Source organism: Pteronotus mesoamericanus, unplaced genomic scaffold (assembly GCF_021234165.1).
Source record: "Pteronotus mesoamericanus isolate MK-2021 breed Mesoamerican mustached bat unplaced genomic scaffold, CSHL_Meso_final contig_221, whole genome shotgun sequence".
Classification (NCBI taxonomy): domain Eukaryota; kingdom Metazoa; phylum Chordata; class Mammalia; order Chiroptera; family Mormoopidae; genus Pteronotus; species Pteronotus mesoamericanus.
Window position 1 is genome coordinate 4,268,067 of NW_026555092.1, and position 25,805 is coordinate 4,293,871.

General features: G+C 57.0%; 1 protein-coding gene across 1 annotated transcript; it reads right to left on the reverse strand.

Annotated features, from left to right (window-relative positions):
* Positions 1-706: 706 nt before the first annotated feature.
* Positions 707-25,775, reverse strand: RUNX3 (RUNX family transcription factor 3). Its single transcript, XM_054571478.1, has 5 exons — positions 25,482-25,775; positions 23,489-23,645; positions 15,752-15,856; positions 5,921-6,079; positions 707-1,251 (listed from the first exon to the last, which is right to left on the reverse strand). The coding sequence occupies exons 1-5, from the start codon at positions 25,773-25,775 to the stop codon at positions 707-709; spliced, it is 1,260 nt and encodes a 419-aa protein (XP_054427453.1).
* Positions 25,776-25,805: the final 30 nt, after the last annotated feature.

The window sequence follows — 25,805 nt, forward strand, 5'->3', positions numbered from 1 at the left end:
AATATTGAGACCAGCCTGGGGTGCAGGGGGACCCCTGGCCCCCTACCAAGAGAACGGTGGGTAAGTGCCTTGGGCTGGTAAAGTGCTTGGAGGGCCCGTCTGCTGGTGCCTTCCCTGGTCAGGGAGCTGCTGCCACAGGCTGGTCTGCTCTGGGGCTTGGAAACCCCAGGTAGCTGGGTAGGGACAGGGGCTTCTTAGCTGTTAGGAATTGTGGGGGGGACTGGCTTGGGGTTGCCCTTATCCCATGTCTGCCAGTGATGTTTTGGGAACTCTGGATGGGTCCCTTCCCCATCTATACAATGAGGGGAACCCCTCTTAGGGCGGGGGGTACTTTCCAGTTCTGCCTCAATTTGTGTAAATGCGGAGGAAAGGCTGGGCCCATGGGTGTCTGAGGAAAGTGGGGGTGGGGAGGTCTTTCCAGGGCCCTGTGACAACACTGGGCCTTGCTAGGGACAGCCAGGTCATCAGGAGAGGCGGCAAGACGAGGATGCGTTACCCAGAGGAAAGTGGGGTGAGATGATTAAGATGTGGGATGGGGTCGCCCCACCCCTCTGTACAAAGGCGTGGCCGGGCCAGGTGCTCTCGGAGGCACCCACCAGCTCTGGGCCCGCAACCGCCCCGAGCCTTGGAGCTGGGCCAGCCACTTGCCAGGAAGGTTCTTGGGGTCCCTGCTTCCACGGGGAGCAGTCCGCTGTGACCCGGGAGGTCAGTAGGGCCGCCACACTGCCTCGTCCATGCGGCCCGGGGTGCTCAAGGCGGTGGGTGAGTTGCTGTGGCTGCCATCGGCCTCCACGCCGTCGCTCTGGCCGCCCAGGCTGGGGTTCATGAGGTTGCCGGTGGCCACGGAGGCGGCACTGCTGGTACAGGAGGCCAGCATGCGTGTGGGCGAGCGGTCGCCCCCGCCGCTGCTGCCGGCCACCATGGAGAACTGGTAGGAGCCAGAGGATGCACCGTAGTAGAGGTGGTAAGGGGACGGGTTGGCCTGGAAGGGCCCGCTCTGGTTCTGCGGGGCCCCAGGGTAGGGCGGCGGGAGGTAGGTGTGGTGGAAGCGGCTGGTGGCCGGCATGCTGGCCACGCTGAGGCTGCTGATGCTCGTGCCCGAGGGCGTCGCGCTGTAGGGGAAGGCAGCCGACATGGCCCCCGGGTAATGCATCCTGGGGTCCGGGAAGCGGCTATCCGTGAGGGTCTGCAGCGTTGGGAAGGAGCGGTCGAACTGCCGGGGGTCGGAGAACGGGTTCAGGTCTGAGGTGCCTGGGAGATGGCAAGAAGGACGGTCAGTCACAGCTGGACACCACCCCCGCAGCCTTTTATAAGGACGACCTTGGTTAACAGGGTCAAAGACATGGTGACAGGAGGAGACTGACTGGGCTTTGGGGAGTGAGCACACAATAGAGTATACCGACGTATCATACAGGCGTACACTGGAAATTTGTGTATCTCATTAACCAGTGTTGCCCCAATACATTTAATTTCAAAAAAAAAAAAAGAGAACGACCTCAGGGCTCTGTTCACAGGCCCATGGGGAGGCTCCCTGGTTCTACATCTGTCTCTGCTCTTACAGCCTCGGCTGCGTGAGGGCAGGAGCCGTCCTGACTGTGAATAGGGCCCCGCCTGGAGAGCAGGTGGGAGCAGGTGCCCGGGCCGAAGGTGGCTGCGGGCGCCTCCCCGCGCCGATGGAGAAGGGGGCTCTTCTTTACCTCACGGACTCCTCTTCGTAACCTAGCAGCATGGAGGCCTGCCGAGGGGCTGAAGGTGGGCCCTGCCAGGGCTGTTGGAGGGCTGGGGGGCTGACGGGGACAGCATAGGCCTGGCCCGGAGCTTCTGCCTCCCTCCCTCCCAGGGAAGAGCTGGCAAAACCGTGGGTGCGAAGGGGGTCTGCAATGGCCCTGTGAGAAGGGGGTCTGGAGCCTGCTTCTGCAGACAGGGAAACCGAGGCAGAGAGAAAGATTAATTTTCCGGATGTTGCAGAAAGGACTCAAGCTCCTTGGGAGGCCTCTGCTTGCTGCTCTTTGCTGGGGTGCTGGGCACGCCCACGTCTCTCCTGCCCGAGGCAGGGACGGGCTCAATCAGGCTACGTGAGCTTATGCCTGTGGTGGGGGCGAGGTCCAGAGCAGCTCTGCGTGCCCCTGCCCCTATCCCTCGCCCTGGGCCTGTGTCTCCAGGGCTGCCTTGCCGACAGTAATGAGAGGCCGGCCACCTTCATTTGTCTCAACAGCAAAGTGAGATGGCAGCCAGAGGGGCTTGGGGGGCCTGGACGCTGCCTTTGTCAGGGAGAGACCCAGTGTCCAGCCCGGGTTCTGCCCAGCTCCCCCCGTTTGGCTCCCCACTGGACTCCAAGACAGCCCCTGCTCCTACTTTTGCATTCACTGACCCCCCCAAACCTCAGCATTCAAAGGGGCTTTGGGATTGAGTCTAACTCCCTCAGTAGGAAAACTGAGACCCAGAGAGGGCGAGGCACTTGCCTAAGGGTCACACAGCACACTGGACCTGGCACCAAACCCTAGGGTTCTAATTCTGGGCCACAATGTGGGCCTGACAGGTATCTGAGGCAGCGCAGCACGGAGGTTAACTGTGTGGGCTCTGCATTTGGATACTTAGCTTGGTTCTGACACTGCCTAGCTGTGTGTCCGTGGGCAGGTTACTTAACCTCTCTGTGCATAAGTCTTTTCTCACGAAACATGGAGACAGTGACTGATCCCAGGAATTACACTAGTTAATACTAGTGCTCAGACTGGGCAGGGAGCAGAGGCCTGATGCAGGCCTGTGTGGCTGCAGGGGCTGTGACACCTCCTGCTCTGGGCCGCCAGGAGAACTGGCCCACCCAGGGCCCTGCCAGTGATCCCCGGACCCCGAGCCCGCCTTGTTGCCCTGGCCATGGGGGTGGCAGCAGTGAGGACGTGCGGGAGCCCCAGCAGTGGCCCCGAGGGCAAGTCTGCCTGGCCCCGGCCCCACCACAGGGGGTTCGGGGAGACCGGCTGTGGCCCCTGGGCGGCCCCAGGATGGCACTGTCCCCAGTGAAGGAGGCCTACCTGAGGACAGAGAGCTGCAGCTGCCCTCAGGCCTCTTTTCCCTGGATCTGCCTGACATGCTGCGTGACCTCAGGGGAGACCTGCAACTTTTCTGGGCCTTGGGGTCTCGTGCCTCAGCTGGGGAGCGTTTCCTCAGCAGTGGGCTCTGGTCCTGCTTGTGGATCAGAAGGGAAGGATTCTCCGGGGCTTAAGGTGGGGGGATGTGGGGGCAAGGGTCCTCCTGGAATGTCTGGTCCCCTCCCTACCAGGCTCCTTGGCTGGTCGTTGCTGCCTTGATGCCTCGAGGGCCAGAGGTGGCTGGCTGCCCCCGAGAGCCCCAGGGGAAAAGGTCTTGTTGGCCGTGCCTAGCACCCCAAACGCAGCCGCGCTTGAGGCCGACTCCTCTGCTCTGAGCCCAGGAAGTGCGTGCTGCCCACCCGACAGGAACCCCATTCTCAAAGCTGAGGAAACCCAAACGGAGCCCAGGGTGAGACAGCAGGGCCACAGCCCAGCACACGCGGGCCAGGCGCGGAGGGCCGGGCCTGGCGTGTGCGGCCGCTGGAGTTCGCACGGGCTATGGGCTCTGCACTGGGCCTGCCCAGGCTGCCACTGTCCCCTCCTGCCTCCCTCCCGGAATGGCGGGGAAGCGTCTGCCCTCGGCACCCCTGAGGCTCCTGCCCCCAGCCCCTCCCAACCCAGTAGCCCCAGGAAACCGGAGCTGGCCGGCTGTCGAGCGGCCAATCCCAACACTGGAAGGAAATGTTTATTTTCTTCTCCAAATTGCCCCAGCTGCTGCGTGGTAGCTGAATGAGGCCTTTGAGCTGTTAGAAGCCCCCATTGTGGGCAGCCGCAGCTGGGGGGGGCTGGGGGCCAGGGTTTGGAGGGGATGGGGCCTTGGCACTGCTTGCCACTGACCAAAGCCAGGGGGTCAAAGCTATTAACAGGCACTAAGAGAAGCGGCGGTGGGTGTCCTGACGGGATCCCCAGGATGGAGTCTGAAGGCAGAGGCTGGTCCCACCAGGAGCAGAGACCGTGAAAGGGCCCCAAGCACAGCCTAGCCAATGCCCCTTTGTGGCAGATACCGCCTTCTTCCCACTTTACAGATGAGAAAACTAAGGTCCAGGGACATAAAGTGGCTAGCCTAGGGACAAAGAGCAAGTGCCTGGCAGAGGCAGGATTCCAAGCCCGGTTCATATGACTGCAAAGTTCATCCTCCTTCCCTGGTCCTGGTTGTCAAGAGTCCTTCCCCTCACTCCAAAGGGGACAGGTGTGTGGAAGGGGAGGTCTGGCTGGGTTGAAAGGCCACCTAGGTGGCCTGAGCCAGTGCTGTGGGTGGTCAGGGTGGGGCTGGGGGGCCTGGCCTAGGATGAAGCAGAAGGGGAAGGACTGGGTCAGCTATGCCCCACCCAGGCCTTCCCCACCTCTCCTCCCAGCCCCAGAATAGAGGCCGGGTTTTGCCTGCTGCCAGGCTAGACCCTGCCCTTTGGGGCTGCACAGAGAGAGGGTGGGGAGCCTGCCTCAGGCTTCCCCAGGCACTGAATCCCCAGCCGTATCCACACAACTCTGGGAGGGCAGAGGCCGGCTCTCCTTCCATGGGAACTGCCACCTGCTGGATTCTGGGTCTCCCTGGCTGGGCCCCAATACCCCACTGGGCCCCTACGGCAGAGCAAGGCCGGGAGTGTTAGGTTATTGTGCCTTGACAAATGCTGGCCTGTGGGAAACAGGAGCACAGACAGTTTTGGGGCAGGGGTGGCCACGGGCACCTCCCACTGCCTCTTACAGTCAGATCGCAGCCTCAGCCTCCTACCCCCAGCTCAAGGGCTGCGCATAGGCTCGGAGCCGCTGGACCCGGGGCCCCTCCCCACCTCACCGAGGCCCAGCTTCTCGGGCCAGAATGAGAGGAAACTTCTCTTTACACTAAGGGCCTATATCAAGTCTGCCACCATCACTGATTTGCCAAATGGTTTCTAACCAGGCCCTGGAGGGCCGAAAAAGAATGACAGTCACAGAGTGTGACGTCGGCCGGCCCTCCTGCCTCTGCTCAGGACTGCCGATGAGTGCGCTCTGCCCCAGCCTGGCCCAAGGGCCTGCTGTGCACACAGCCTCCAGTGCCCAACCCACTGGCTGACAGAGCCTGGAGAACAGTAAATATTCACCATCCAACCATTTACTGAGCGCTGGCTAAGAGCCAGGCATCCGTCTACTCTGGAAGGCCTGCCTGAGACCTAGCTTTGACTGCACCTGCTGTATCCATCCAGGCAATAGGGGGAGAGAGCCCTTCCTGGGCCTCAGCCCCGAAGCCTTCCTCCTCCCTTCTGCTTGTGGGAGTCTCTGGGCCGTGGGACCTTTCCCAGGAGATGCTGCATATCTCCCCAGGGCTGCAACATCACTTTACAGTTCACCAAGTTTGTCTGAGTGCAGCAACAGCATTTGAATGTCACCCCAGCCCTGGGCAGAGGCATCGCCACCACCCCACTTTCACATGAGAAAGCTGAGGCTTGGAGGGTGGCATGTCATCAGCAGGGACACGTTTGCCACAGGCTCCTCGGACAAGTCATGCCCCAATTGTAACGGATGCACTATAAGACGAGTGCATATTTCCCCAGGGGACAGTGAGCTCCTGCAGGACAGGGATCGCGTCTGTTCCCGCAGGTCCCGGGGCTGGGCGCCCGCATGGCACATAATGGGTGTCAATAAACGCTCGCTGTATGAGTAACTGAAGGGCCTCGTCTAGGCCCAGGCACAGGGCATCCCTCAGCAAACCTCTGTAGGAGCAAATGAGCATGGCTGCCCCCGTCGTAACACAAGAGCGACGCAGTGAACAACTTCCGGGTGAACTTCTGTCCAGAGCACAAGGACCACGTCCAGGTCCTCTTCCACCTCCCCCCGCTGCAGTCCCTGCTGTGCCGTACCTTGGATGGGGGTCTGCGCCTGGCTGTTGAAGTGGCTTGTGGTACTGAGCGAGCCGCGGGGGCTGGGCATGCTTGGCGTCACCCGCATGCGCACCCGTTCCAGGTCCCCGAAGCGGTCGGAGAATGCCTTGGTCTGGTCCTCCAGCTTCTGCCGGTGCCCTGCAGAGCATGGGGAGCCCATCAGCAGCGGGTTCCGGGTGTCTCAGTGGGGCGGAAATGCCTCGCTCCGTGGGGAAGTTCTCCCTGAGGTCTAACATTAGGCCTCTGCAGGGAGAACCCTTCGGTCACTGCCTGCCTCTTTCCTCAGGTTCTCCCCAGACTTTCTGAACAGACCAAGGTCACATGTACTGCCCTGGGGCTGCCATCATGGTCCCACCCCAACCTCCTTGAGCAGGAATACTCATTCTCATTCTTGAACCTCTACAGCACACTGTTTGGCAGAAGGGGAAACTGAGGCAACAGACACGGGCAAGTGCCTCAAGCAGGCTCTGGCAGGGAATAAGGGAGAATCCGGGAGTGCCACAGCCCTCTGTCTGCCAGCGTCCTAGACCCCACCCCTCACCACTGAGAGGCAGCCGGGGAATGGGACTGTCCCCGGTCCCCTCCAGCCCTCAGTCACCCTGGTACCCACATGCTTTCTCCTCTCTGGGCTTCAGAGAGAAGGGAAAATTCACCAGGGTGCTGAGGAAAGGTACGGGGCACCTCCCTGAGGGGCTGGCCTCCCGTCTCTGGCTGGAAGCTGGGGGCGGGGGCCGGTGCACCTGGCTTGGGACACTGCACCTGGAGAAAATGCCAGCATTTCCCATCAGCCCTCTGCCATGGCCCACGGAGGAAGGACTCCAGCCTCGTCTCCTAGGCCCTAGGGGTGCTGGCCGCATGAAGGTGGCCATGCTCCTGCCTTCGTGCCGCTTCTTGAAAGATGTCAGGCTTATAGGGACACCGCGCACATACACCCTACTTGTCAATGAACCATTTTACATTTCACAAGCTACACATGAACATCTACAAAAATAAAAGCATTACAGATAAGGCTATGGCTCCTTTGAGCCACCCAAAGCCCCTCCCCAGAAGTCCCCACAAGAGGTCTTTCCTTCCAGCCTCTTTTTGGTTTCACATGCGTGGAAAATACAGAGCAAGTTTCTCATGGAATTTTCTGTAACGGTCTTAGCCTGGCCGTATCATTCTGTCACTTGTTCTTCCAGTAGCATACCCTGGAGTGCTGCCTCAGTTTTCTCATCTGTAAAATGGGGAGGGTAAGCCAGCCCCGGGCAAACAACAGTTCCTACAAGGAGCCTGAGGAGGGCCGCACCGCGCTGCCTGTGGGCGCCCCTCGCTCCTACTGGGCACAGCCACCGGACACTGAGTCTACTCAGCTGTTCTTCCCAGATGGACACTTAGCTTGTTTCCAAATGTCCTGCTTTATTCCCTCACAGGCAATACCCCCAGGGACATCCTTGTTCACACCTCTCTGTTTCTGGGGATTTCTCCAGGGCAGACGCTGCTCAGCCCTCCTGGAGGCTAGCCCATTCTGCCCCCACCCAACCAGAGGAAGAAGGCCTGGCTGGCACTGGGCCTTTTCTTCTTTCTTCAGGCAAGAGAAATTGTGGCTCAGAGAGGTGAAGAGGCTTGCCCGAGGTCGCAGAGGAAGGGGGAAGGATTTCCTGGATCTGGGGTCTCTTGGAAAAGAAGTATGGGGAGGGGCAAGGGAGAGGGCAAGGCTGGCTTGACTCCTTAGGTCTGAAGTGAGGTGTGGGATTTGCTAGATTGACTGGGAGAGAAGAAGAGAGAGGTAGGTAGAAGGTAAAACAGAACTCCTCACCGGCCTTCCTGGGGCCTGGAAAGTGGCTTTCATGGGGCCTGGAAAGCGGCTTTCACGGGACCTGGAAAAGTGCTGACTGCCAGTGGGAGTGAGGGGCAGGAATGGGCCTGATGTCCGGATTTCACAGTAGCAAGGCAATGGGTTCTGGGACCCCCAGACTCCCAGGCTCTCCACAGCCCTGCCACAAGCTCAAATGGGCATCTGAGGGTCCTCAGAAATGGAGCAGGTCGTCCTGGGAGCCACAGTGGGCTCAGCAAGTCACTGAGAACCAGGGAATCCACTTCCTCCTCTGGAAGGTTCCAGGCCTAGAGCCCAGGGGACACTTGGTGGCAGTGGGGAGGCCATGAGGCCTCCAGCCAGGCCCGTGCTGCTGCCTCCCAGGACCCTTGGCAACAAAGAGAAAAATGTGAGCACGGCTGGAGCTGTGGTCGAAAAATTCAGATGCCTGTGGGGACTGGGCAAGTCAAGTAAGTGAGGCACATGGGATGGGTGGAGACTGGGGCAGACTAGAGAGGCTGCTCCTTGAAGAGGGGCAGTTAGCATCTAACCAGCTGACTGGTGCTCTGATGGCGGCGGGGGGTAGGGGGCGGTGGGCGATGTTGCCGGAGCTTCCGACTGACCAGGAGAGACCACAAACCTGCTGTTACAGGAAATCGCCCATATTTTGTATGTTGTCAATTAATTCAAATACTGAACAACAACAAAAACAAACTGATCACTTTGTAGGACGTGGCCTGCCCAGGGACTGCCAATTTGTAACTTTTGGGTTCAAAACTTCATTATCTGGTTAGTGTGGAACGTCAGCCACCAAGAGCTGGTTAATGGGTGCCCCTCAGGGGGCGGGTGCTAGGGGAGACCCGAAAGGCCCGGCCTCAGCCTGGGGAGGATTACCGCCCTTGCTGCTGACGCAGCCGAAAGCGGCAGAGCCAGGAGACAAACCGGGGGACGATGAATTCAGAGCAATCTCAACAGGCAGGAAGCTGGCCGGATGGACCTGGAGACCGCAGACTGACCTGACAGCAGCTTAGGTGCAGAGCACTGGGGTGCCTCAGTCAACCACAAACTTGAAGTGAGCCAATGGGGCTACACAAAAGCTGGTGCAAAACCTCAGGCCTCGTCACTAGCGTCACAGGCAAATAAAGCCCCGCTTCTGAGTCACACTGTGTACAAAGTGTTTACAGTTACTCTCGTGGCTCAGCAGGAGGAGGGCGGAGGTCACGGCAGGCTGGGGTTCGAGGACGGGCCCTGCTGCTCGCAGTCCGGTGGCCTCCCTAAACCCCTACCCCAGTGTCTGCCCCAGGCCGCAGCGTCCCCGTCGTGACGCCCGCACACGGTGCGGTGCCGGCTGGGCAGGTCCTGTGAACGCTCTCCCCCGGCACGGGTCATTGCCACGCTGACTGGACCTTCTACCCCAGCTCATTCCAAGGGACGCAGGGTGACCATCCTCCCCTCAGAGGCCAGGACGCTGAGGGCAGGGTGGTAAATCGTGCCTGGGACACAAAGCCGGGACACAAAGCCAGGACAGCAGAGCCAGCACTGTCATCCAGAACCCAAGAACTCCAAGAACAGATGGGACCACTGAGGCTTCAGAATGAGACCGACACTAAGTGCCTGGTTTGGGATGCAGACCAGGTGACCTGGCCCACAGCTACGTGGAGCTGGGTGCTGCGCACGGCTGGGGCTCCTGCCAGGGAAGGGCCCAGGGAAGCTGAGGCGGCGCCACCGCAGGGCTGCTGGAGAGTCTCAGTGCCCTGGGGCCTGCGTCTTCCCACTGGGAGCTGAATGGAACTTCCTGTGCCCGAGGAAAGAAGATGGGCCTGCAGAAGAGAACTCTTTCGCTTGGCCACCCACAGTGGTTCAATGACAAGGGCGGGGATCGCTTGCTGTGCCTCAGTTTCCCCTCTGCGCAGGCTGCTCACTGAGGCCCCTCTAGCTCTGGAAGTCCCTGTCTTAAGACTGCAAGGATGTGCAGCTGGCCAGAGTGGGGCCCCAAATGAAGGAGGCAGGTGGCTTGCCCCGGGGCCCACCCACCACCACCTCCTCCTGCTGTTTCTTGAGTATTCTTGGGCTCCCACACTTCAGAGTCACAGCTCAGGCACAGCCCGGCCAGCAATGTTCTCCTGTCCTTTGGGGATCAGCCTGGGAGCCTCCCCGCCAAGGAAGCCGCTTCCCCCGGCACGGAGCCCCACAGCACTGCCGCGGGCCAAGCGCAGTGGCAGCAGCAGTGGAATGAAACTCCCTCCACCCCAGGTCTGAGCGGGTGACGCGCACTGCTGTGTTTCACCCTGCGTCCTCCCACATGGAAGGTCTTCCGCTGTCCTCGTTTCATGGGTGTGTAAGCTGAGGCTTGGAGAGGGTCAATGACATGTTTGAGGTGGCACAGAAAGCACCGGGCCCCCTTCTATTTCTGGAGTCTGCCCTGCAGGAAAGGAGCCTGGGTTTTGAAAACCAGGGACTCCAGGCAATGGGTGTTGGGATCCAGCCCAGGCCCAGGGACCGGAGCAGCTCTCTGCAGGTCTGGGGGAATGGGCTGGGGAGAAGATGCAAGGGTCTGAGCGGACTTTTTCAGGAGCCCCACCCTGCTCTAGAGCTGAGAGGCCAACTCAGACCAATCACGCCCTGCTCTAACCCACCAGGTCCCTCTCCTCCTCTGGGGTGGTTTCCACACCTATAAAATGGCGATCATACCGCCAAGCCCTGAGAGTGAGGAGAGTTGAGGACAGACCCTGAGTGTTTAAAAATACAGCACTTTGCAGGAAGGATGGGGAGAACCTTGGCCCGCAGGACCTGGCTTACCGTCAGCCTCCAACAGCTGGGCTCAGATCACTGATGGCCTCTCCAGTGCGCATGCACATTGTCTACCAGGGCCACAAGCCTCTGAGAGGCTGCTATGGTCACCCCCATTTTACAGGTTGGAAAGTGGAGGCACGTGGTCAAGGTCAAACCTAGAGTGGCTGGCACATTGCATGGAGCTTGGCGGCTAAGGTTTTGGTTTCCTAAGATCTCCATGAGAGAAGAACTGGGTTGCCTGGCAATGAGGTCTGACTGGCAGGAAGCCAGCTCAGTGTCCTGCCTCAGCTGGGTGGAGGAGGACGGGAGGCCAACAGGGGCAGAGAGCAGGGCGCAGAGGAACTAGGCAGGGCCACAGGAACAGGGTCGTCTGTGGAACAATGTGGGCTCCAATTATGGGGCCCTTCACCCATATGAAGCCACTCAGCTGCCTCCTCGGCTGCCTGGCCCGGCTCTGGTGCGGCCACAACCCAGACACAGCAGCCACTGTCTGCCCAGCCATGGGGTGGGGCACCCGGGCCCTAGGCCCGCTCTGCGGCCTGTCAGGAGATTTACACCCGACTCTTAACAACCGCGTGGAATCGCAGGCTGGTGCTGGGCCCGGGGTGGTCTGCCGTGAATCGGCCCCCTGTGAGCAGATGAAAGCCGGTCGGGGGCTGGCGGGGGGCCAGCGGGCAGGGAGGCAGGCAGCTCCTTCCCAGGGCTGCAACTGGGGCTTCCAGCGGCCTGGGGTTGATTAGGGGAACCAGGGAGGTCTGAGGTTAACCCCTTCCCTCCTGCGGGGTGCACTCCCCTGGGGACCGCGGGGGTTCAGGAGCAGTCCGCTGTCCTCAACGGGGGCACCCCTCTGCCCGCACCTGGAGCTGAGGACAAAACTGTGGCAGCTTCAGAATCCTTAAAGGCCCAGCTGCAGGCTTGGGGTCACTTTCTCTGCCCATGCTGCCTGGAGCCTTCAGCAGCCACAATGACTGTTTGCTCCCTTCCCTCAGGCCCCTGCTCAAATGTCACCTCTTCGGGAGGTCTGCCCTGTCCCCCACCCCCGCTACGTCCCATCTCCTACACTCTGGCCGCTTACCCCCAGCTTTGCTTTTTTCCCATAGGACTTCACATGACCTGAAATTAATTAGCTTATCGTTTGTTTACTTCGTTTATTCCACAATATTTACTGAGCACCTACTAAGTGCTCCTGTTTGTATCCTGGGGTCTATACCAGTGCCTGGCAGAGCAGAGGAAAGGACCTCCACCCTGTGGAATGTATACAATAGTGGGGAAGATGAGAAAGAAATAAAATAAATGAGGGAACTGGAGAGCATCTTAGAAGGTGGTAAGGGCTTGAGGTAAAATTAAAGCCGGAACGTTGAAGGGGAAGCAGGGGGATTGCTGTGTGTCTGTGATTTGAAGCAGGGCGATCAGGAAAGGGCTCACTGCAGGTTTGAGGAAAGACTCCAGGCTGGGAAGGAGGGAGCCATGAATCTGGGGGTGTCTGGGGAGGAGCGTTCCAGCAGAGCAGGGTGGGGTGAGTGAGGAGGAAGGTGCTTGAGAGAAAGAGAGAGGAGCAAAAGGCACAGGTCAGGTGGAGCCTTGTTGCCATGGTGACAATAGAACTGTTTACCATCTCTCCACTCCTGTGTATGAGACCTGAGAGGGCTAGAGCCCATCTGTTGGGTTCACTGAGGCGTCTCCAGCTTCTAGAACAGTGTCTAACACATGGTAGGTGCCTAGGAAAACACTTGTTGAAATTATTCCATGTACGGTTTTGGGCGCGGCCCACGGGCCAGATGGCAGGGCTGCCCCCTCTCTGCCTCAGGCAGGATTAAGAACCTGGGTCTACCCTTTCAGGTACCACCACGCGTTAAGCCTGAAAGATGTGGGGTGAACGGTCCCCACACTGTGGTCCACGGCAGAATCGCCAGGCACCGTGCTGCCTCCTGCCCAGCTCCTGGGTCTCGCTCAACCACCTGCTTTGTAACTAGCCCCCAGTGACTGTGAGGGACACCGGCATTGAGAACCTCAGAAACCGAGGCCACACAGGCAGGAAGCCACCAAGCCAGCCTTCAAACCCAGCTGGCCACCTGGCTGCAGATCGGGCACACGCGCAGGGCACCGGAGGGGAACGAGCCAGCCACAGAACCCACAGCGGCCTCGGAGATCTTCAGGCTCCACTCCTGGGCTCCCTGCACCAGCCCCGACTCCTGTCCCACCCACACAAGGTTCCGCCCTCACATGGGGCTGGAGGTTACAAAGCAAGAGAAAGGGCCAGAAAGAAAATCCTACGACAACAACCCGCGAGGGTTCTTGGGCACTTCCTGCAGGCTAGGCAGCTGTAAGTTGGTTTAATGCTTGCAAGAACTCCCCAGGGAAGATGCTAATATCACCCCCGTTTTACAGATGAGCATATGAGATGAGAAGGCCCTCCCAAATGGCTCACTTTCCTGAGCCCCGGGTTCGAGCCCTGGGTGCACCAACGCTCACCTTTAGACAAGTGGCTTTGCCTCTTGCTCTGTCTCCTCCTGGGGCTACTGAGAATCAATTAACAGAGACTCTGAACAGGGCCTGGTCCTCCAAGAGGGCTCGGTGACCAGCAGCGGTTTGGCTGACCTCTTCTCTCTTATAGGTAGGGAAACTGAGGCCCTGAAAGGGGTGGCTGTGTCCAAGGTCACAGGCTGAAGGCCAGGCTGGGATTGGAGCCCAGGGTGCTGGGGAGACCAGCCCGGAGGGCAGGGGTGGGGCCAGGGGCAGGGGCAGACAGGTCCTGGGATGGGAGGCCTGGAGACCTGCCCACCTCCCACTGCTGCTCGTTTCTATAAATGAGCTTCTGCTAAGATTTTGTTTGAACAAGTCACTTTAAAACCACTGATACGGCCCATGCCAGGCCCGGAGAGGGACGCTGTCTGCCGCAGACCACGCAGCAGGCCTGGCCTCCGACTCGGGCTTATCTCCAGGCCCAGCTTTCCCTTCCTCTCGCTGTCTCTTCCGGTGCCACCCCTCCCCTCGAGCTCACGAGGTGGGGTGGCCTCAAGTCTGGGGGACCCCAAGAGAGAAGAGCAGCCAGGGGGTTTGAGTGGGGGCCAAGTCTCCTCCCTCACCCAGGAGCCTCCGTGGGGGGCCAGTGGGCAGCTCTGGGCTGGGCCAGTTGAACAGGGAGGGCTCTGGGGATTCCAGGCACTGCCCGGCCCCTGGGGACCTTCCTGCCAGGCTCCCAGCCGATCCTCTGCCCCACGTGCCTCTCTGCACTGGGTGCTCACTGCTTTGTGGAGTGACCCCTATGTGCTGCTGCATCACATGGAGCCCAATTGTGGCTCCTGTCCTTCCTGATTCTGCCCCTGGAGACTCAGAGTAAAACACCATCTCCTTCAACAGAAACTTGCACCTCTATTGCCAGGGCCTCGGGTTCTCAGCAGCCACCCTAATGGTGTGGTGGTGGGAGCCAGGGGGTGGCCAAGTTCCGGAGGTAATAGACCACTGCCATCCAGCGACTCACAAGGAGCCTCCCTCCGCTGCAGCCAGAGGCTGTCCACCTGTGGGCACTGACCTCTGGGCCTGCAGGGTGGGTGGTATTATCCCACTTCCTAGGGGAGGCAGCGGAGCCCCAGGAGGTCAGCAGCTTGCCCAAGGTCCCCCAGGCTGGCAGGCTGGCTGGCTGGCTCAGAATCTGCTCTCTGCACAGCGGCCTATGGCTCACAAGGGCTCCCCGGCCATCATCACCTTGAGGCTTTAGGGACCACTGACTCAGTTCACAGATGACAAAACTGAGGCCAAAAAGGAGACGCGACTTGTCCAGGACTGTGAAGCCCGAGGCCAGGGTCTGGACACATCCACATCCCATCCTAGCAGGAGTCTGGCCAGAATGGTAGCTGATGGCCTTCAGGCCCGATGACCGTGCACAGGAGCTCAGGGCAGGCGGCGGGAGGTGGCCTTGAGAGGCCCGGACCGAATGCTTCCAGGGCTACTGGGCCCAGCTAAGAGCTTCTCCCACGTAGCCAGAAACTGGAGTGGGCCCGGGAACTGGGCAGATGGGCAACCAGGCCTGGGTGGTCTCACTGACCACGCCCTGGCAGAGTCACTCTCCCGCTCTGAGCCTCCTGGGCACTGACAGAGACCAGGAGCGTGTCCTCCTGCCCCAGGCCTGCTCCCTCCGGAGTCAGGATCAAAGGCTGCCTCTGGGACACTGGATGCCTCCCCGAAGCTGAGACAGTGAGAGGCCCCAGCCAGGATCTCAATGTCCCCAGGCCTGGATTCTCTCCTCCCTGGAACTGGGTGACTCTTTGGCTCTGGCTGTCACGAGGATCCCACATGAGACAGACGATAAATGTGAGAGGGTTTTCTAAACTGCAAGGGGCCACAATTACAAAGAAAGAGACGGACAGGGCGGCTCTCAAAACACCAGGCGGACACGCGCGAGCGAGGGACAGTCCAGACAAGAGCTCCACTCAGAGCTCAGGAGGCAGCCAGTCCGGAGACGGCCACCTGGTTCCTTGTTTCATGCATTCGTTCACTCACTCCCTCACTCATCCAGGGAACAGAAGCCTCTGGCCCACGCTGTGGCAACTGCCCCTTCAGTCTCCCCAGTCTGAACCTGCAAACTCCAGGTTCTTCCGCAGGCAGGAGCAATCAAACACAAGCTCTCTCTGATGCTAAAATGCATGAACCAGGGTTCCCTGCACGTAGTAGGTGCTCAACAAGTATCTGCACAATCAAAGTTGCATTCCTGATCTTGAGAGTGCTGGGGTCAGGGGGCCTGGGCTCTGTGAGATTTAAGTCACATACTAAGATTCAAAGAAAGAGCTTCCAGGGAGGGGGTCTGGCTTTCCTCAGCCACTGGGAGAGGAAGGTGGGCGGCAATAGGGCACACCTGGCCCAACCTCCACCCCAAAACACACACTCTCTCTCAAGCCTTTTCCAGCCTCTTCCTTTCCTTAGTGATGCAAGTCCATACTTCCTAGCAGGCCCCCAAAGGCGGTCTCTCACTGGAAAGGGCTCAGCTGATCCTGCTGTCTCCCTGTCCCAGCCTCCGCGCTGGCCTCCCCGAGCCCAGGCCAAGCAGAGAGGGCCTGGGGCTTTGCTGGCAGGCACATGCTATGTCGGGGTACAGAGCGGAGGACCACAACCTCCCACAGGAGTGCTCTGAGGACCCAGTGCCATCTGTCTGACCTCGGTTACTGCCCTTCCCCCTGCAGACCCTCTTTCCCCCACCCCGGGGACTCAATGGCTCTGGCACTTACGTCTGGGCTCCCGGGGTCCGTCCACAGTCACCTTGATGGCTCGGTGGTAGGTGGCCACTTGGGTGGGGTTGGTGAACACGGTGATGGTCAGTGTGAAACTCTTCCCTGGGGGCAGTGGGGGAAAAGCAGGAGGTTGGTACCTGGAGTCATTCACAACACGCTGGTCTCCCACCTTGTCTGCCTCCCCAAGAAGCCCCTAACCTTCTAGAAGGGGTAGGTCTTTGTCCTTTGAACCTGGGCAGAAGATGGGGTTCTGGATATAAAGTTCAAGCTGCTGGGGTTGGCATTCAAGGCTCTGGGAAGCCTGGCACCAACTTTGTTGCCCACACCCCCCGTCCCTGCTCTGGCTGCCCCGGCTTCATTCCTCTCTGCTTCTTGTCCTGTTTGTGCTGTTCCTTCGATCCAGGGATCCTTGCAATTTTGGGATGGGGAGCAAGGATGGGGTGTGTGTGTGTGTGTGTGTGTGTGTGTGTGTGTGTGTGTGTGTGTGTGTGTGTGTGTGTGTGTGTTTGTTGTGTGTGTGTGTGTTTTCCTGAAAGTAATTAGTGATCTTTATAGAAAATTTTGAGAACATAAAAGATATGAAAAAGAAGAAACCACCCATGTTTCCATGAGCCAGAGATGAGTACTGTTACTATTTGGGTGTTTTCGCCTCTGATCCTTTTTGTGGGTGTATGTGTATTTAAAGAATTGCAGTGATTCTAAATTATATATTTTTGTACCCTGCTTTTTTCCCCACTTAACATCATATCATAAGCACTTTGCCATGTCATTAAAAATTCTTCATAAACTTCATTTTTAATGGCTGCAAAATATTTCAATTCACAGGAGCCTCATCTTTTATTTATCCACCCCCTTACTCTGGGGTAGTTAGGCTGCTGCTAATTTCTTATTGCTGTGCGCGGCTCAGGCTGCAGAAGGGCTGATTTGGGAGCTGCAGACGTTTCATTTGTAGACACAACTGTTATTTCCAGAACTCTGTTCTATTTTTAAATAGACATTTGGCTCCAAAGTCTCCATTCAAAATTCCTGAGAGGGGAAAAAACTTTTAAAATAATAATAATTTATTTTTTACCATTTGAAATAAAATGAAATGACCTTCTGTTTATAAAAATCTTTGTCCACACCTCTGCATATTTCCTTTGCATAGATTCCAAGAACTGGCAAGTGATTTCATCACATCAGAGGGTGGGGACATATTTAGGGACACTGATCTTTCTAGCGAGATGACTCTTCAGAGAGTCACAGTGACTGGCGCAAGGCTGCGTGTGGGTCACCCTGGTGCCGTCAACATCGCAGCCATGTCTATCGAGGTGGAAGGTCTTTTAAACTCTCCTGACTGAACTTGCCTGTCTTCTATTCCTAGTGAGAATGACACTTTTTACATGGTTATTATCAGTCCTAACCCAACACAGATTATGGCTTCGTGTTCTTTTATACTTCCCTACTGAGGTTTTAGTGCCTTTAAAACATCGCTCTGTGTTCGGCTTGTTAACACTTTCCACGTCCTGCTCGTGGCAGTCAGCCTCCTAGTTTGCCCGTTTTCACATTTCGCTTTCTGACTCTGTTTTGCATTTTCAGTTCTACCTCTGCCTTGCAATTTCTCCTCTTGTTTTTTTGTTTAGGCAGATTTCCCCATGTAACCAAGCAGATAAAGGTCTACCTCTGATACACTGTGTTCTCTTTCTACACCTAATTCTTTGATTCTTCTGGGTTTAAGGTAGGGATTTTTCCGCCAAGGGCAACCCCGGTTTTCCCAGCGCGTTCCCTGGAGTGAGGGCACCCTGCCCCCACCTGCTCTCTGCTGTCATTAAAGCCTCTGCACTAACGAGATTGGGAAGGTGAGGGCAGTTTCACTGATCCCCAAGTCAAACTTGGTCCCCTGTCTGAGCTACCTCTCTGTGGACCCCAGGTATAGGCTTGGGGGCTCCCTGAGGGCAGGGGCCATTGGCTCAGGGCACCTGTGTCCCCCAGGGCTGGCTCACGGTGGGCACTAGAGTGGGGGGCTGCCCGCGTGCTCCCAACAAGTCTCCAGTGCAGGCAGGCGGGTTTTGCTCTCCCTGCCCCACAGGCAGGAGACGAGCACTCAGGGCGGGACGGACGGCACAGTCCTCTTTGCGTGGTTCTTTCTGGGCACTCGTTGGTCCCGTCATCGAGTGAAACTCCAGCCCCGGAAGCAGGAGACCCGGGAACCCAAGTAAAGCAGCCGTGCGGCTGGGCCACACGGCGGAACCCACAGGCTCTGAGACACCAGGGCCGGAGAATGGGGCTCAGATTCAAGTGTGACTGGAGCTGGAAAGAAGGGGGCCTCTCGGGAAGGATTTTCCTGAGCCAGCCGGCTGGGCGGCAAGGGTGCAAATGCCAAAATTCGTACCTGCCCCTGGAGTTCTGGGTCAGAGGACAAACAGGACCCCTCCCTCTCAGACCACGGGGACACTTTCCATGGTTTCCCACACGCCTCCAGGGGCCCCCCCTCCTGCTTTCCCTCACTCTGAGGTCCCTTCTCTCCCAGAACCCCCTGCCCTCTACCAGTCTGGCCCTGCCTGGGAGCCCCTGGGCCTCTGTGCCTCGCGTCCTCGGTGCCGCAGGGCGCTGAGCAATGGGGAGTGCAGGGGACGGCAGAGGAGCCAGAGGGCAGCCAGGCCGGGTGGCTGCAACCACCTCCCAGTGCTCCTGTTTGTCACCTCAGCTCCCTCAGGTCTCTACTGAAAAGTCACCTTCTCAGTGAGTGCCTCCCCCCACCCCATTACTTTATCTAAAGTAGGGCTTTTTAACTTGGTATCTGTGGCCTCCTCTTAGAACTGAGCGGTGCCTGTGAACTGGGATAGGAAAAACAAAATGAAACAAAATGGCAATTGTATGGTCCCTAACCTCTAAATGAAATTTAGCATCTCTTTTGAGTATGAACATAGGCAACAAGCCACAAAGCATTACAGAAGTCCCTGTGACCTTGTCACAACGGACGTCATACGTATTCACATATCACATTACAGGCACTGCAGATTTCTCTAAATATCTCCTATGCTCGTCACAGCCTCAAAATCACGGTCGTCATCAGACCCATTGCGTGGTCTTATTATTTAATATGTTAACAAAGCGGCACATTTATCATCATTTTAAAAGACATCTTGCTAACTGTGTTTTAATATAATTGGTTTTCATTGTAATCCTTTGTATTTTATTTTGTTCCTTAAAAAGCATTATTCTGAGACTGTCAAAGGGGTCCCTGGGGTGAAAAAAGATTAAGCAGCTCAATCGGAAGCATCATAGACCCTCCCATTCCCATTCTCCCTGCTTGAATTTCCCCCAAATGCTTATTATGTCTAATGATTCATCTACTTATTTTATTTTGTCTCCTTCCACTACACTGCAGGCTCCCTGGGGGCCAGTATTCTTGTGGTGTTCCCTGCTGTATCCCCAGCCTCTTGGAGAGTATCTGGCATACAGTAGGTGCTCAATACATGTTTGTTCAATGAATTAAGGGCAGAGATTATTGCTCCCATTTTATAGATGAGAAAACTGAGACACAGGGGCATGGAGTGGACCAGGTCACCCAGGATCCAGGCAGGGCCCAGAAAGGTGAGAATGTGCGGGGCCAGCCCTTCCACACAGATACTAAGGACCCGCTGTCAGACCTGGGGGGCACACCACAGGCCACTCCTGAGGCCACCAGCCCCCCTCTCCAGCTTCCTCCCAGCTTCCTCCCAGTTTCCAGGCCTGGCACTACGGCTCCCAGTGCTCCCACAGAGGAGGAAGTGGGGAGGGAGGGAGGGAGGGAGAGGCTGGGACTGGGAGCAGGAGTGGGAGGGCAGAGCAGGTGGCAGGTGCCACAGGAGACAGGGGCCCTCCGAACCAGGGGTGAGGGAAAGCTGTCTTCCTGAGTGCCCCTTGCCCCTCTCGGTGGCCTGGCCGCAAACCCATCCAACATCTCTCTCCCTGTCTCGGAGGAAGAAGCTGCAAAGACAAAGAAGGTGGGCAACTTTGTACAGAACCCCCGGGACAATGCACAATCAGCCAGGAGTCTAGGAATTGCAAATCAAGGTACTCCAAGGGCTGGCCCTGCTTGGAGGGGGCGAGTCCTAATCTGGAAATAGCTGCCCCTTGGGGCTCTGAGTGGCCCCAGACATTCCCGCAGGACCTGGGGCCCTGGACCACTCGGCATGCACAACTGGGTCTGGCAGTGTGACCTTGGGCAGGTCCCTGTCCCTCTCAGTCAGGGTTTCCATGTGCGATGCCCCAACCATGGGGTTCATGGATAGCGAGAGGGGACACATCTCAGGGAACCTCTGGGCCAAGAAGCCATCTCTTTCCTCCCCACCAGTAGTTCCTCCTAAGCCTGCAAGCCACACATGTCACCCCAAATCTCTCTCCACCTACTACGGTTTCTTTTTAACCCGTTATTGACAGTTCGGGAACTCCTGCTCTTTACAATTTCACCTAGGCCCGTGGCCGCCTCCTAGAGGGAATTTTGGGGATTTGTGGAGTGTGGTCCTAAAGAGGTGGGATGCGGGCGTGGGGTGAGGGTGGGGGGGATGCAAATGTCCAGCGCTGCACAGGGCAGTGAAGTATTCATTCTTTCTGTGAGTGAAAAATTTGCTCATGAAGACTCTTTGAACTATGACCCTAACTGAATTTTGCATAAAACAAGGCATTTTTTTTTTTGCACACTTTTAATGTCTATGAATTTTCCAGAAGGAAAGAGAGTTTAAAAAAATTTTTTTTTTCAAAACTTTGCCAAGAATTGTTCCCAACTTCAGAAAATCATGTCATTGACGGCAGTGCGGCATTCCGACTGAGTGGCAGACACCTCACCTGCCCAGCTTGCCGTGGCTGTCATGGGGCTTCGGCCGGAGGTGTGAGCATCTGTCCACCGAACTGTGGCCTCACCCAACACTTACATATTCAAATATATATTTCATTATAAATTATTCCCCTCATTGTCCATTAGAGCTATAGAATTATACAGATTTTGAAATGGCGCATAAATAGGTAGGCTGCGTTACCTATGCATTTCATTGTGAGACTGTAAAAGGTGTATTTCAAATTATTTAAGAAGGGGGCACTGCGTCTGGCAGGGCAGGGACCTCAGCCTTAATCCCTGCGGGAGACACCAGTGCCTTGGTTTCCTTCCCTTCCTGTTCTTGTTTCACACCTTCAGGCTAATCGTGAGCTCTGTGGTGGTGGTATGTGCATGTCCTTCATGGAAAGGCATCTTCCTGGAATTCAGAGAGAATTGAGGAATAAAAAGCAAGGAAGCAAGCAGAAGTTTTCCTCTGGCTTCTGAGTCCAGGCAGAAGTCAGAGAGCCAGGGAAAAGCTCTGGCTCCCAAATCCCAGCCTGTCCCTTCTCCTGGCGCAGCCCGAACTGTCTGTGTCAATCCCTGATTTGTTCCCTCTGCGGGAATTTCCCAATGGGCAGGACGGGCACAGCAGATGTGCGGCCGCTCGCCACAGGACCCCTTCGCCCTTCTTCCTTACTGCCACCCGCCTCCACTTCTCCCACTCAACAGTTCACACCTTCTGGGTTTCCCCCACCCCCGCCCAAACCGCACCAGAATCAGAGAATCTGACAGTCACCACTGAAAAGGGCTTCAAAGATATCCTCTAGTCCCAGGCATTTGAAGTAACAAAATCTCTAACATGTATCCAGCTCTCAATATATGCCAACGGAAACACTTGTACCAAGTTCCTTAATCCTCACAAAATCCCACAAGGTAGGTATCATTCTTATCCCCATTTTACAGATGAGGAAACTGAGGCACAGAGAGAGTAAGCCATTTGCTCAATGTCATCCAGCAAGGCACACTGGTGAAACTGGGACTGAAATCCAAGTCAGCTGGTTTCAGAGCCTCCAAGGTCAAGTTCCAGAGGCATCAGAACCCCCATTCGGGCCTCTTCCTGCCTCCCAGGACCACTGAGGCTGGTGGGAGAAACTCGGCCTTCTGCTCTCCTTCCCAGTGCCACAACAATCCAGCCTCAGCTAGCTGTGCCCGCGCCAAGGCTGTGCTGTCCAACAGCGCTTCGGAAACCCGCCTCCCTCCCGGCAGGCCCTGCGGGGTGGGTGCAGGTCTGTGGGCATATATGCCACAAGGAAATCATTTTCAGCAGCAGGATGGCCAGGCAAGGTCTCAGGTAACTCAAAGAATCATCACCTCCTCTATGTCGCACCTCCTAGAAGAGGGGGATACGGTGCCACATTCCTGGTGCTGTCCTGGGCCCCAGGAACTGATCTTTCCTTCTGCCTCCCTCCCAAGGGGCTGAGGCCAGGGAGGGCCTCCCGCTCTGCCACCACTCCTGGGCCGGCAGACGGGGCCACCACCCCGCAGTGGAGCAGCACCCGAGCGAGCCACTGCCAAGCAGTGGCAGTTAGGGACTCTCCATTCAGGGCTGGGGCTGGGATTAAGTTGCAAAAGGCTTGAGATATTGGGGATGACAAAAGGAGCTTGGAGACTAATTAGGAGCAGCAATGAAAGCTTAATTCATAAAAGCAAACATTTTCCATCCATCAACCTGCAACCAGTTACGGGCAACGTTTGAAAGAAATCTGTGCATGGGGAAGGGAGCCAACAGGAACAGGAAATGTTTGAAAGAATGTAAACTATTTCAGTTTCATAAAAAGTAACAAGTAAACAGTTATTACATGCAAATAATGCCCTGGTTTTAATTAATGCTGAAAAGTCAAAATATGTTTGACATTTGTATGTATACATTGAACGGCTGAAAAGGAAAAAATGGTGCCCAGATGCCCACTTCTGAGCAGGGCTGGCGGCTCAGAGGGAACTAAAACCTTGAAAAGGTCTCGTTTATTGGTGTTGAAAAGTACAATTCTGCCTCAGCCTCTGTTGAGACTGGGAGCAGGGGGAACCTAGCTTACTCTCTTAACAAAGCTGGATGGGCAGGCCAGGTGCTTGGGAAGGGTACTCCCCAGTTTTCAGCAGGATGATCTTAAAGAGCCAGCAAGCTCTCAACTATCTGTTTCTCCAGGGCAGGGTTTCTAGGACTTCTCAACCCGAAGTGGTGAGGTGATGGTTTCAGGTCCTAGCAGCCCCTCCTACTCAACAGCCACTGGAGGCAGCCGCAGCCGAGCCTGGTCCTACCATCCTTCATACTGCCCGAGGCAGATCAGACAGGTCAGCACATCGGCCTTGATTCTGGGGTGGGAGAGGGTGGCCTTCGAGCTACACTTTCCAGTATTCAGCACCCTGTATGCATTCGTTTCTTTTCTAAACCACGTTAAGGCTCAAAGGGCTGGGGAAACTGTGGCTTTGGGAGACCACAGCTGTGGAGAAGCAGCCTCAAAGTGTGGGGGAGATTCTGCCCTGGTGGGGAGAGTGCCTGGGGTTCTTGGGCCCCGCAGACCAAGTATTTGTTTTCTAAACCACCTGCCGAAAAACTTACAAGGCCCTTTTTTGAGCTCGTTAATCTCCCCCCAGCATCTTTTGTGAAATCAGGGCACTTAATCAGGAGCGGGGAAGCATGGTGGAGTTCAGGAGTTAGTAAACCCTAGGGACCAGGAGAAAATTGTGGCTTTTTGTTTTTTTCTGGCAAGAGACCCTAACACTCTTCACATCTTCAAAGGGGTCTGTAACACTCTAACGGGTTACAAATCGCTGTTTTAGACGAACTGGACCCGTTTCTGGGGCTCCCATTTGGACCCCAAGGCCTCGTTCTCAGCTTCTGTTCCCCCCAACCTTTGCTATGGTCAATGTCGGGCCGGCGCGGTCTCCCTTCCGCTTACCTCGCCCACTGCGGCCCACGAAGCGAAGGTCGTTGAACCTGGCCACTTGGTTCTTCATGACGGCGGAGGCGTTGCGCAGTTCAGCGGAGTAGTTCTCATCGTTGCCTGCCATCACAGTCACCACCGTTCCATCCGGCACCTCCCCCAGAGCCACCACCTGAGGGCATGGGGCAGGGGGACAGTTCAGAAAGGCGGGGGGAGGCAAGGGAAGGGGGGAAGGGCTGGGGCAGGCAGCTCCCCTAGGTCCCAGGCGCACTGCGGATTTCTCAAAGGCAGGGTGGAGAAGAGGCTTAAAAACAATAGAGACCTTCCCCCAAATATAACAAAAACCAAAAGATCTCTACCTTCCGTACCAAAGTCTTAGAGAAATTGGTTAAGCTGTGACTTGCGAAATTATTCTTTGAATTCAATGAAATCTAAGCGAGAGCTGGGAACGAGCTCAGTCATGATGTAGGGTGCAGTTTCCTTCTTCCCTTCGCTTGAGCAAAAAAGGAGTCAACATTGCCTCCAGCAAAGTAAAAATAACAACAACAGTAAAAGTGGCACTCAAATAATGCAAGAGCCGTTCGGGGTATGAAATTGGGCCATGAAATGTGGCCCAGGCCCATTTTACCAGCTTCTGCATAGCCTGAATTCGTTAGGCAGGGAAAATGCAAAATGCAAAACAAACTGGTGTTTTGAGAGGGTTTGTACAGAACACCCTTTTAAAGTGGGAGAGGGGCTTTTGATAGCAGGAGGATGCACCTGCTGGGGATCGCAGGATGGGGGTGGAGATGCCCCCCTAGTATAGTCTCTCCCAACCCTCGCCCCAAGGAGCATGGAGAGGCAGATGCCTTTTGAAAAGGAATGAGACTGCAAACGCAGTCACAGCCATTTAAACGTGGCCACCGCGTGTAGGGACTAGGGATCCAGATGGTAAAAATTTCAAGGAGAAAATGTTTGGGGTCTGATTAAAAAGGCCAGATTTCCTGTCAACATCCTGTCTTCTTTTAATTTCAAAGATTCCTTTTAAGCTCCAAGTGACAGTAAAACCTCCGATCTGAGGATTAAAGTCACACGGGCCTCCCCTGCACACCCCAGCCCCCCAGGAGATTTTCCCCACTGGTATTTTAAGATGTCACCCGGGAGACCTCAAAGAGCCACTCATCCTTTTTTCCAATTTGGAGTCGCCTTAATGGGAGCAAGGATGGACTCAGCTGCCAGAAGCCGCTGTTTCCAGCCACCTCGGGCACCGCCACCCCCAGCCGCTGGCCCTTCCTGCCTTACTCTTTCTCACGGCAGCTGCGAGAGGTTTAGGGGAAAACCAAGGCGTTTTCGTTTCATCTCGCTGCCCCCTTAAAAAAAATGAAAATGAAACAGTCGCCTACTCCTTGGCAAAGAGAAAAAGATCGTCTGAATGACTGGGGGCCGCCGGGGTGCGAGCGCCCCCCCATCTCTGCCTGACATTTGGGATCCCAGCCGCAACCGTTTAGGGACAGTGTCTCTGATCGGGGCCCACAGCCGCCTGGTTAATATTCTGAAGCCAGAGTTTGAGGGTGTGAGCAGGAAGTGCTTCTGAAGCAGTGCAGGAGGAGGGGTGCCGGCAATGGAGGGCAGGCCCTAGCCACCCTCCGCACCCCACCTCCGGCGTCCTCGCTCTGGTGCCGGGGCGCCTATTCTCCGCCGCCCGCGGCTGTGTCCGAGGGATCCGGGTTGAAGGGGAGCCCAATCCGCCCCTTTCCCTATCAACGCTTCTCCGCAGGGCTCCCCGAAGGCGGAGAGGGGGCAAGCTTCCTAAAAGTCACCCGTGCGGGGTGTATTCAAGAGGGAACGCCGACAAAGTCTCCGCGCGGAACGCCCGGCGACACCGAAAGGGCCCTTGGCCCAGTTGCCCGGGTTTCGCTGCGGGGTCGCGGGCACGTCCCCTCCCCTCCGGTTCCCGGGGCCGACTCCTGCAGCTGAGATGCCCGGAGTCCCTGGGCCGGCGCCTGCCCTCCCCGGGTCCCGTACTTACCTTAAAGGCGACAGGCAGCGTCTTGTTGCAGCGCCAGTGCGAGGGCAGCACAGAGCAGAGGAAGTTGGGGCTGTCGGTGCGCACCAGCTCGCCCGCGTGGTCCGCCAGCACGTCCACCATCGAGCGCACCTCGGGCCGGGTGCGCCCTCCGGGCCCCACGGCCGCCTGCGCGCTCAGTGTGCCGCTGTTCTCGCCCATCTTGCCGCCGCCGCCGCCGCCGCCGCCGCCGCAGGGGAAGGCCGTGGAGGGAGGTGTGAAGCGGCGGCTGGTGCTCGGGTCTACAGGAATACGCATAACAGCGGCCGTCAGGGCGCCGGGCGGGCG

Bases quoted from the DNA above. Each gene is read 5' to 3' on its own strand.
- RUNX3 (XM_054571478.1), bottom strand. From the start codon at position 25,775: ATGCGTATTCCTGTAGACCCGAGCACCAGCCGCCGCTTCACACCTCCC. The intron at 23,646-25,481 runs GTAAGTACGGGA...CCATGCCCTCAG, and splicing joins CGCTGCCTGTCGCCTTTAAG to GTGGTGGCTCTGGGGGAGGT. The intron at 15,857-23,488 runs GTAAGCGGAAGG...CACTGCCCCCAG, and splicing joins CGTGGGCCGCAGTGGGCGAG to GGAAGAGTTTCACACTGACC.